At 35.6% G+C, this 12,517-nt stretch overlaps 1 protein-coding gene across 3 annotated transcripts in view; it reads right to left on the bottom strand.

Annotated features, from left to right (window-relative positions):
* The window catches only part of cul9 (cullin 9), a 67,544-nt gene that overhangs the window by 18,055 nt on the left and 36,972 nt on the right, over positions 1–12,517 (bottom strand). The window contains exons 15-27 of one of the 3 annotated variants that reach the window (XM_073920567.1): positions 11,721–11,811; positions 11,290–11,461; positions 10,293–10,398; positions 10,097–10,192; positions 9,610–9,785; positions 9,370–9,503; positions 7,901–8,086; positions 7,685–7,714; positions 5,285–5,415; positions 3,519–3,701; positions 3,045–3,202; positions 2,012–2,210; positions 227–398 (exon numbers count right to left, since the gene is read on the bottom strand). In XM_073920567.1, coding sequence (XP_073776668.1) covers positions 227–398; positions 2,012–2,210; positions 3,045–3,202; positions 3,519–3,701; positions 5,285–5,415; positions 7,685–7,714; positions 7,901–8,086; positions 9,370–9,503; positions 9,610–9,785; positions 10,097–10,192; positions 10,293–10,398; positions 11,290–11,461; positions 11,721–11,811 — 1,834 coding nt within the window. The remainder of the gene's footprint in view (positions 1–226; positions 399–2,011; positions 2,211–3,044; positions 3,203–3,518; positions 3,702–5,284; positions 5,416–7,684; positions 7,715–7,900; positions 8,087–9,369; positions 9,504–9,609; positions 9,786–10,096; positions 10,193–10,292; positions 10,399–11,289; positions 11,462–11,720; positions 11,812–12,517) is intronic. The other 2 variants (XM_073920568.1, XM_073920569.1) reach the window with 2 other exon arrangements.

The raw sequence follows: 12,517 nt of genomic DNA, 5'->3' as shown, positions 1-12,517 counted from the left end.
ACATTCAGGCTTAAAAGGGGTAGTTCACACAAAAATGAACGATAACTGCCATTATATAAATCACCAAGATTCATGGATTCATCTAGAAATGTTCATTAATATTCTATTAACATGATTTAATTTGTTAATCATTTTTGATTGAGCTGTACCTTTAATCACCAGATTAAATATATTTAACTAACTGTATGATGAGCATTGTTTACATATCTGTGGAAATTGAACTTACTGTTGGTGTAAAAGTCAGTGAACTCGGCCAGGTAATTGCAGAGCTGAGCAGGGAAATGTTTGCTGGGGTCCTGGAGGTAGCAGGGAGCAGACACAACCCAGCAGCGTGGAGACAACACCAACACTTTCACATCACTCTCCTCTTCGGGTTCAGGCACATCTTCATCCATCATCTGATCAAACACATGAGCAAAACTCATTTAACCCTTTCACTTGTCAATGACTAGATGCATCAGTAAGGAGACAATGTTTTAGATGCATTACAGTGAGAGTCTACACTAGCACATGTGCTGAATGAGGCACCAGACTTCTGGGTCTCCTGGGAGCGAAATATAAGACGGTCAGGGAAAGTGAAAGTCAAATCGCATGTAAAAATTAAGTAATCTATATTTTAATCTATAAAATTAAGTTTTATAGAGCTTTCCTTTGGCTTAGGCCAAATCCCAATTCTACCCCGTACCCCTACCCCTTGTTTTGCGCATTCACGCCAAGGGGTAGGGGTGTCCCAATTATCTTTAGCTTGAAGGCATAGGACTAAGGGGAAGGGGCGAATAGCCCTTTGAACAGAGATTTTTCAGGAACACACTCGAAACCAAGGGCTAAGAAAATTTCCCAGAATGCACCACCAACAGCGGCAGTATTGCTGAACCCAGAGGTAAGGAGATCCACAAATTAGTATTTTTTTGTCATTATTATGAATTTTTACAACAAACAAACACGTTTTAATACAGTCTTAACTGCGTTCGTGTTTACTGTCACGCTAAAATAAAAACCACTTAATTCCGCGATCTATAATCCCTAATCATAACTCCTGAATAGCAGTACCACAACATTCTGACACTCGATGACACTGAAATACCCTGTCAGTAATGTCTAGTGGCTGAGAAAGAGCTTTTTGCAGCATCTGCTATAATGTTAATGTTGTTTTTGGTGTGTTTACATTGATGAATATGGCCACTGTGTTAAATGCACAGTATTGCGATCGTATTGCTTTATTATATTATTATGATAACATAATATATGCCTTCAGTGATTTTCTGAAGATAAATACCAAATAATAACACAACTGGAATAACTACAGCAGTCGCCATCGTCTGATCTCATATGAAGCAAGAGATCGCGATGACATATGATGACGTGTGCAGGTGCTGTAGTGCTGTCCCAATTCTTAGGGGTAAATTTTGAAGCCCTTCCCCTTAACCCTCAGTTGTAAGGGCCAAGGGGAAGGAGTACAAAAAAGTATTGGGATTGGGCCTTAATACCTTCTATTGACCTTATTTCTCAAGTGAAAGCGGACACAGCCATTGGAATCGTTTTAGCTCAACACTTCAGGCCTCATTCACTTCCTTGGATTTTCAGACATTAGCTTGTTATGCTGCTCGATGTTGCAAACTGATATTTTCCTGTTATATTCTTCTTCTTCTTTCATGTATAGTCATCAACATACTTTTTCTACCATTTATTATTCCAAGTCAATTCTCCTTTAGGCAACTGAATCGGAAGTTCTAAAACAAAAATCGCAAAAACGTGCGCACTTCCACATTGCACAATAATGCCAATAACAGGGCTCACCAAATTGCAATTAATCTCAATTAAATCGAAGACCAAACGCAAAGAGATTGCAATAAGCACATTAACATTTATAAAGCGACTGATAAACCTATTTATTTTTTATGCATTAAAAACATTGGGGACTGAAGTTAAACAATTGTACATTCAATCAGTGAATATATTTTAACTGAAAAAACATGCCATCAAATAAAATGTATTATCAAGTAATTCTTACCTCCTCGAAATCCTCCAGATTTCTGTCTAACTGTTGTAGACGGTAGAGATGAAACTCCTGTTGAAGCTCCTCAGATTCACTGAGGTTGGTCAGCATCTGCTGAGGAAAGCGGTTTGGGAAGCAGGTACCGATTTGCTCCACCACAGCGTTCTCTAACCACACTTTCCCCTGACCCAACAACCGATCGCCTAGATAGTACCTGAAAGGAAGAGATGTGCAATGTAAAAAAACAGGGTAAGCAGAATACTTAGCATTTTTTCATAATTTTCTTTACTATAACAGCTATTGAACAGATAAAATGATTATTATAAATCATTATTAAAAGGCTGAAAGTGATTTCGATATTGAGGTGCTGTTTACATTAATGTGTTTTGTGTTTTAAAATGCATAAGCTTTGTTATGTTAGCATGAATGGTCATTTATCGTGCATTTTAGGCTGTATATGTTAACATTTGAAGTGAATCAATAAAGTTGTTCATAACTGACGAGAATGGTTGCTGTTAAATAGTTTTACAACTTTGATTAAAGGTTTTAAATCAACCTCAAATGTTGACTACCGATCTTTAAAGAAAAAATAAGGATGAGACCTGGATTAAACTATGTGAAGGATGTATATTCAAAGCACTTAAAGTATTCCCCTCGGAAGAATAAACTCAGTCGGAAGGATGAGAGAACAAACTCATTGTGAGAATAATTTTGCGGAGCAGCGCAGGTCACATCTGCAAAGCAGTTTGTATGAATGAAACAAATTGATGCATTGCTGAGACAGCGCACAGCCCTCCAGTATCTGCGGACACTTCCAAAACAGCAGCACAAAGGAAAGAAATCAGTGTGTGAGGGTCTGTCCAATGTATTATTAAGATACCGATACCCAATCCAGCAAAAATATGAGGTCTCAAATTGATATCCGATCCAAGAATTGGGATCGGTGCATCCCTAGCAATACTGATAATTTTTATATATTGTGCAGTCTAAGAAAACACACTATTGTAAACAGCAGCTCAGGCCTAGTTAGTGACAGTTACTGTGACACCTGTAAAAGTGCTCAAAGGTGTTGGCCAGCTCCAGACCAGAGAGAAACAGCATGGGCTCCAGGAACTGCTGTAACTGGTTCAAGGTGTCCACACTCCCCGAGTCTACTCCGCTTTCCTGGATCATCTTATCAATGTACTGCGCAAACCGTTCACTTACCTTCAAAAAGAGTTATTGTAAAATATATTAATTTCTCACATTAGAAAAACACATCGCTAATCTGAAGTCTCAAAATTTATGAAGAAAATAATAAATCTTGAAAAAATCCTATTTATGTTCTTTTCCCCAATTAAGTTTTTGAAATGAATATTTTGTATCCTTATGGTTTCTTACTTTGAATGGTCATGTGTGTGTGCACATTTTTTGAAATTTAAATAAGTGTGCAAAGCATCATCTGAAGGCTTTAATTTTGAAATGATAGGTTTTAGCAAATATTTAACAGACATGAGTTCACCTAGGTATCTTGCTGACTTACGTGCATTGCTGTGAGGATGGAGAGCTGGAGCAAGGCTCCAGAAAAGCCCTGGCGGAGTGCGAGCACAAAGGCTGTGTGCTGGCCAAAAAGCTCCTCCATCGCATTCTTCAGCCGCAGGAACATCCCCCTGTATCGCTCTACGAAATCCGAAACGCTACATGTCGAGTCCAGGAAAGACTTTACCTAAAAAGAGCCAGGCAAAATCCACCCAGAATTAGTTATATGAAATGAAGACCATGACCTGCTAGATCATTTTAGGTTGAGACAGATGGTCATCAACATCAAAACATTTTTTTAAAAATAAGCAATTAAAATATTAAAATATGCACACATCACATGGGATATGAGCCATATAAAAGGACTGAATGTTAATTTGAAATTAATTTAATATTACGATTAACATGCACATCTTGTCATGGAAAAACGGTTCTGTAATCAGTAGTAAATCTCTGAAAAGCAGAAACTCTGATAGTCCAAATCCACCACAAAGAAGAAACACTGTCGGGAAATCAAACTGAGCAGGGAATTTAGCGTTTTTTTATTGATTTAACATGACTAATAAACACAAAACTATGAAGTTATCTCACAAAAAAATTGATTTCGAACACTCCACTAAAGTTAAAGGGGAGTAAGGAGTAAAACATGTTATTAGACATGATATTTTCACATGATTTTAGATCAGCAGCAACACTGAGAAACAACACAAACAACAGTTACATATTTCAATATATATATATATATATATATATATATATATATATATTTCAATATACATATATATATATATATATATATATATATATATATATATTATATATTAATTTGCAACAAGTCCACTTGTCAGAGTTGTAAAGCAATACTATGCTACAGCAATCCACATGTAATTTTCTTTTTAAAATGTTTTAACAGGCTAAATTCAAATCAAACAGCACCAAACTGCAAAAACTACTTAAGAATTTGATGCCTACTTTGCAAATATTGTCAAAAATATGACAAATATGGTTAATATTCCTCAAAACAAACAGAAATAGGGGCACCCTCATATGCTCAATGGAAACCGAATATCAACTGGTGGTCATGTTTGGTACTGCGGTCAAACTAAATCTTACTGAATACTCATTTTTTTACATATCAACTTTAAATTTGCAATAGAATTTGTTCAGATATTTAACTGGTTTTCTGTCAAATTTTGGGAAATACATATTTGATGTAATAGAAAAAATTAATACATTTACTGTTTTATTATTTTCAAAAACCTTAAGGCACATTACCTTTGTTTTATTTAACTTTTTGACCTTTTTTACTTTGGCTACAATCCGACAGGTGTCTTCTTTAAAATGAGACTAAGATAAAATCCATGCAAATAAATCAAATCATTAAAGATTGGCAATCATTTCAATTGAACACACCATGTCTATGTTCTAAAAGTAGGGGAGACAGTTAAGGGGTTAAATATTCTTCAACTTTTTGCATAGCTTGTCAGTGAACTATAGCTCTGTGTAGTAAACGCTGCTCCATGTGTTTATTAGTTTGTGTTTAACACCATGCAACATTGGTTGAAAAATTTCTTGAGGTCTCTTTTACCAATATTAGGGCTAATTTCATGAATTATGTTGCTGCTCGATAAGCAAGTTTTTAGTTTAAAATTACAGACAAAATGTGCACGAATTGATCAGCCCTAGCATATAGCTCAAAAGAAAAATACAATTTACAATATTACAATAATTAAAAAATACATTTCCCAAAAGGTAAATGAAAAGCCTAACCTGTCGCTGAACAACACCTTGCCAGCACAAAGCGATGGCTGCAATGCTGCTGGTATTCTTTACTTTTGGCTTGATAGAGGATGACGATGAGCTTACTGTGGAACTTTCCTTATTTTTTCCCTCTTTGCCATCTGAAAACATTGAGAACGTGTAAATAAAGACACCTGAAAAATTGCTCCAAAAAAGTCAGACATGTTCACACAAATAATATGGCTGCAAATTAAAACGTCTACAATTAGGGCTGCACAATTAATTAAAGACTATAAAAATGTGCTTATTTCATATTTGCGGAAGTGGGGAGTTTGGCTGACTTAATGAACAACAAACCTAATTTAAACAGATAGTTCACTCAAAAATGAAAGTTTACTTATCATTTACTCACCCTGAAGTGGTAGCAAGCTTTTATCAGTTCCTTCTTTTGTTAAACACTAAAGCAGCTACACTCACTAGCCACTTTATTAGGTACACCTTACTAGTACCAGGTTGGACCCATTTTTGCTTGCAGAACTGCCTTAATCCCCCATGGCGTAAATTCAAAAAGGTACTGGAAATATTCCTCAGAGATGTTGGTATATTTTGACATGAGCATCGCACGCAGTTTCTGTGGATTTATCTTCCGTTCCACCATATCCCAAATGTGCTCTATTGGATAGAGTTCTGGTGACTGTGGAGGCCATTTGAGTACAGTGAACTCATTGTACGTTCTAGAAACCAGTCTGAGATGATTCGCGCTTCATGACATGGTGCGTTACCCTGCTGGAAGTAGCCATCAGAAGATTGTAGAATTGTAGTCTCAGTTTCCTGTTCTTAGCTGACAAGAGTGGCACCCAGTGTGGTCTTCGGCTGCTGTAGGCAATCCGCCTCAAGGTTGGACATGTTGTGTGTTCAGAGATGCTCTTCTGCAGACCTCGGTTGTAACAAGTGCTTATTTTAGTTACTGTTGCCTTTTAATCAGCTGAAACCAGTCTGGCCATTCTCCTCTGTCATCATCAAGGCATTTGCACTCACAGAACTGCCGCTCACTAAATATTTTCTCTTTTTTAGACCATTCTCTATAAACCCTAGAGAGGGTTGTGCATGAAAATCCCAGTAGATCAGCAATTTCTGAAAAACTCAGACCAGCCCATTTGGCACAAACAACCATACCAGGTTTAAAGTCATTTAAACCGCCTTCCCCATTTTAATGCTCGGTTTGAAGTGCAGCAGATCGCCTTGACCATGTTTACATGCCTAAATGTATTGAGTTGCTGCTATGTGATTGGCTGATTAGAAATTTGCGTTAACGAACACTAAGACAGGTATACCTATTAAAGTGGCCGGTGAGTGTATATCATTAGCAGGATACAGATGAAGTCAGAATTATTAGCCCTCCTGAATTATTAGCCCCACTGTTTATTTTGTCCCCCATTCTCTGTTTAACAGAGAACAGATTTTCCCAAGACATTTCTAAACATAATAGTTTTAATAACTCATTTCTAATAACTGATTTATTTTATCTTTGCCATGACCTTAAAAAATATTTTACGAGATATTATTCAAGACACTTCTATACATCTTAAAGTGGCATTTAAAGGCTTAACTAGGTTAATTAGGTTAACTAGGCAGGTTAGGGTAATTAGACAAGTAATTGTATAATGATGGTTTGTTCTGTAGATTATCGAAAAAAAAAATGCTTAAAGGGACTCATAATATTGACCTTAAAATGATGATTAAAAAAATTAAAAACTACTTTTATTCTAGGCAAAATAAAATAAATAAGACTTTCTCCAGAAGAAGAAATCCTATCAGACATACTGTGAAAATTTCCTTGCTCTGTTAAACATCATTAGGGAAAAAATGTCAAAAAGAAAAAAAAATCTAAGGGGGGCTAATAATTCTGACTTCAACTATATGTAATGACTTGTATAGTCATGTAATATTTTTCTAATATGGCAAGCCCTAATATAGACTACATCAACACAACTTAAAATTTTTACAAGAAGCTCTATTGTGACTAATGCTATATTATAACATGACCTGTGGGGACCTGAAGCTAATTAAATGCTAGTGGACACCGAACAAAAGTGGGGCACAAATAAACACCTAATGTGCAAGTTTTGGCTTCGATGTGAATGCAAAAATTAGCTCATACTGCAAATTGCAATCTTCGTAATAATAAATCAGTGTTAGGATTGGATTAACTAACTGTGCAGCCCAACCAGCCATTTAAATGGAAAGCCAGAACAAGTCAAACAATAAAATAATAGACAGGAATGGAAGAAAAGTTAAAAAATAAATAAAAATAAATAAATATACATTTTGTCATGGTTAGTTCGGGTGCTGAGCAGATGAAAGGGATGCTGCAAAATACAACAAATGAAATCAAGATAAAATAACATCAGCTTCTACACTATTACTTACTCTTTAAATCTCTGCTTCTGTTGATACCTTCTGAAAACAAGAAAAATACCTTGAAATGGAGAATCCTTCATTTAACACAATCTATAAAATATTGTTCAAATAATGGCACACCTGTTCTCTGGCTCTGACTCTCAAAATTTTATCTCAAGCATTTAAAAGTGCCCCAAAGAGAAGCACTTCAGTTCATGGAGGTATTATTGTTTTAAAGTCACTCACTGGATTTGATGGGAGGTTTGAGCTCCTCTGTATCGACAGTGCTGGTGTCCACGTGGACAAGTAAATGCGTGAGGCGCCGCACGCGGGAGTTGAAGATGGCAGCTGAGCTTTTACAACGCTTGGAGGATTCAGCGTTCTGTAAATACTCACTCATCAACCAAGACAGAGGGCTGAGTGTAGAGGTCTCTGTTATGAAGAAGCATAGAAAATCGGTGTAAAATAGTAGGTCAAGATAACATGGACTACCAACAATTTATTTACATAAACTAAAACAGATTAATGCAAGTACCTGATTCACAAGCAAACAAATGATTACATTGTGATAGCTGCTACAGTATGTGTAGGCCCACACGGAATCTGCGCACGCAGAGTTCCGCAGATTTTCCACAGATTTTTAGCCCATCATTAATTCTAATTATTTACTTGTATAAATGTGTGTAAATCTAGATTTATTTAGTTTTTAAATTAATTACAGTAATATTATTGACTAATATGAAAATGTTCATCTGATTTATGTACAATGCAGTTTGTACAGTTATATTTTCTGTCTTTTAGTAGAGATTTTATATGAGAGACTTGCTTTGTTCACCAAATAAAATGAATCTAATTGGATTTGCATTTTAAACATTAAATAAAAGTTAAAAAGGTATTACTTTTTATTTTATATATTAAGGTTTTAATTATGATACTCCCAAAATAATTCCACAGAAATCAGCAGATTTTTACCAAAATTCTCCACAGAAATAGCAAAAAACGTCAACAGATTCTGTCGGACCCTAGCTATATTGTATATTTATAGAGGGTGATATTGATGGTGATAAATAAAAAAGTAGATTTTTTCATGACCTTACAAAAGCCTAAATAATTTAAAAAGAGATTTCAAATCAAACACATGCCTGTAAATAAATTGTAATATATATATATATATATATATATATATATATATATATATATATATATATATATATATATATATATATATATATATATATATATATATATATATATATATATATATTAGAATTTTTGTTTGTTATATATATAAATAAATATATAAATACAATAAAATGTATATCATTTTTAGTGCTGGGCAAAGATTCATCACGATTAACCATAGCCAAAATAAAAGTTTGTTCGGAAATAATATATATATATATATGTGATACAAATTTAAATACCCAAGCAGCAATATTGTTTTGTATAGTTTTGTTTCCATGGATGTGTTTGAATCCCATATGCATAACAAATATATTTAAAACACATATGTCAAAACAAACTTTTATTTTGGATACGATTAATCGTGATCATATATATATATATATATATATATATATATATATATATATATATATATATATATATATATATATATATATATGTATATGTATATATATATATATATATATATATATATATATATATATATATATATATATATATTGCAATAAATTGTATTTGGAGAGCCTTACCTGAAATAGTGATGCTCTGTACAATTGGGGTGATGAGAGCTTCCCAGCAGGTCCGGCCTAAAGCCTCTGCGGCCTCGGCGTCAGGAAGAAACCGGTCTGCAAACATCTGCTCGTGTTTCAGGGCACTATTTAACCTGCAGCCCAAAGAGACGCACATAAACATCAGAGGTTTGATTCAGCAGTTGCAACACCTTCTGCTCCAAATGAGGAGCTACTGAAAACTCTGGCAGAAGATCTCACTTGTTAAAAAGCTGCAGCAGCTGGTTCTTGTCCTCCAAAATCTCCTGACACCAGGTGTGGGCTTTTGTAGTATAGAAGAGATAAGTGCGGCAACACAGCTGCTCCTTAAACACAGGCCAAAATGTGGGCTTCGGCCCCAGAACCTCAAACCCATGCACTCGTGTATCAATGCCACCCTGTTAAAAAAAACAAACGCAATTTACAAAAATAAAAAACGAGAAAAGCAAGCTTTATGTAGAGCTTCAGGTAAGTTCTGCCTGATTTTATGCACTGTAATAAATGTAATGACAACACATCAACATATTGCATTGAGTGATTATAATAAGTTAATCAGGTTTCAACTAAATTTTTTAAGTAATGCAAAGTTTAACTTCATTTTTTAGTCAGTTTGATTAATGTAAGTTGAGATAACTAGAAAAATGTAATTTGATTCAACTAAAAAATGTAAGGCAGCAATATTTTTTTTACGGTGTATAAAAAGTCTGACCTGTTGACATCTTTTGACTCGGATCTGAATGATAGGCCAGAAACGGGTCATATTCTCCAGCAAAACCACATGACTAGCAGAAGGTGCCACATTTACCTGTTTAACACACACACACACACACATAAGAGAAAGTGTCATCCTTATGTTCAATGTGCAATCAGAACCTCTGCTGGATGAACGAGAAGGGCTTTCTCACAGTGTTGAGTTCAGTATTGATGTTTGTAGGATCATCTCCTCCAAGAACTACAATACGAGCCGGCATGTAACTCGAGTCCTCGCTGGCTACAAGCACAGTCAACTGCCTGTGAATTAAGAAAACAATGAAGCAATAACATACTCTACACTTGTTAAGGGGGTGATTTTTACACCCCTCAACCTAAATTCACCAAATAAGAATTACAAATTTGGGAAAAACAACAGTCTTGCTTGTAAGATTACTGCTTAAATGTTTCTTATACTATTTATTAAAATATGATGCCCCTTTTTACAAGATGCCCTTGAGTGTGTATGTGAAGTTTCAGCTTAAAATATCTAATGAATAAAGTTTTATAACTCTTTGAAACTGCCTCTATTTGGCTTTGATCCAAATGCTGGCCTTTTGGTGACACTTGCTTTAAATTCACACGAGATTGTGCTCTTTTCAAAAAAGAGCGGAGCTACAAAATCATTTGCATCAGCATAGTGGCAGATTTAAAAATAAAAAGGACTAAAAAACTTTTTCTCCATGAAAAACTAAAAATGTCAAACAAAGTGGTTCAGACATTAGTCTATAGAGATTACGATGTTTATTTATGCATCCTAAAATCCAACTTAGTTGCTGACATTATCTTCAGAAGGTATGGCACAAAAACTCTAATGGACGGCTGCTTCTCACTTAGGGCTGTTTATGCTAATGAAAGAGATTGTCACTAATGGGCGGGGCTTTCCCCATCTAATGACATGTACAAAGGGAGAGTGTCAATCAAAGTGTTTGTTTGTTTTTTTATCAAGTGTGATTATAATTTTTTTTTATTCATTTTTAGCATTAGAAGCTGGTTAAATTCACACAGTGTTACCACACAACTGTGTTTAAATGTCTGATAAAAGTGTTTTTTGCATAATAGGTGCCCGTATATTAATAATTTATGTAAAAAAAAAAAAGTGTAGTGAAATTTTGATAATCTCTTGAATTTGAGGATTCTGAGCCAGCATACCTGATGACCACCCCTTTATGCATGTAAATGTTGATGAAATGCGAGCCGGTGCAACCGTTGGATTCCCAGTAGGTTTTGGGGTTTTTGTCGGTCAGTTTATTAGCTCGATGGTGATTGGAGGACACCTCCACCTTCTCCCAACATTTGTCCTCTTTCAGTTCCACACTGGAGCCTGAAGAACATCACATTTCATATATTCACATTAAGATCTATAATAAGCATTTACCAATTAGATGATGACTTTGGCAGTTTTAGTAAGAAAACAGAAAATAGCAGCTTCTAGGTTTCCCACATGTGATTTAGAGAGGTAAGGGCTTAATGAGATTAGAAAAAACATATGGATGGGTAAATCAAATAATAGTGTTTTTTTTTTAGTTCACACTTTAAATTGTACACTTTACTCTATATCACCAAGACATTTAGGAACAAACCTTGGCACAAGTTCCGCAGAAACACATCAAAGAAGGGAATATTGATGGGCTGATGGCTGCGCCGGTGCTCCTCAATCTGACCAAGGACCATCTAAAGACACAGATATGCGTTTTATAACATTAATATCAAATACATTTATATCACCTACAGTGGATCAATTTGGGCGACGCGGTGGTGCAGCAGGTAGTACTGTTGCCTCACAGCAAGAAGGTCGTTGGTTCGAGCTTCGACTGGGTCAGTTGGCATTTCAGTGTAGAGTTTGCATGTTCTCCCCACGTTCGAGTGGGTTTCCACCGGATGCTCCAGTTTTCCCCACAATCCAACGACATGCGGTACAGGTTATTGGGTGAGCTAGATTTTCCGTAGTCTCAGAGTGTGAATGAGAGTGTATGAGTGTTTCCCAGTGATGGGTTGCGGTATGAAGGGCATTTGCTGTGTAAAATATGTGCTGGATGAGTTGGTGGTTCATTCCGCTGTGGTGACCCCAGATTAATAAAGGGACTAAGCCGAAAAGAAAAAGAATGAATGAATGAATGGATGAATTTACAACTCATTATTTTTTAGGAAATTCACATCAGAACAGGTGCGAAACCGTTTCAGTTTTGTTTCAGAATGGCTGACATGGATTTTATTGAGAGAGTAGCGGTGCTTTATGTGCTGTGGAAGGCTAAAAACAGCATGGACTCGTTCAGCACAATGTCTGGGTCTGATCTGATCCTTTAGCTTGAATGAACTGTGGCTGCATGATAGCTCCTGACAAGATGACAGTCACTACATGAGTTTGCTTAAACCATGC

This window comes from Danio rerio, chromosome 13 (assembly GCF_049306965.1).
Source record: "Danio rerio strain Tuebingen ecotype United States chromosome 13, GRCz12tu, whole genome shotgun sequence".
Lineage (NCBI taxonomy): Eukaryota > Metazoa > Chordata > Actinopteri > Cypriniformes > Danionidae > Danio > Danio rerio.
This window is presented reverse-complemented; position numbering and strand designations above follow the sequence as displayed.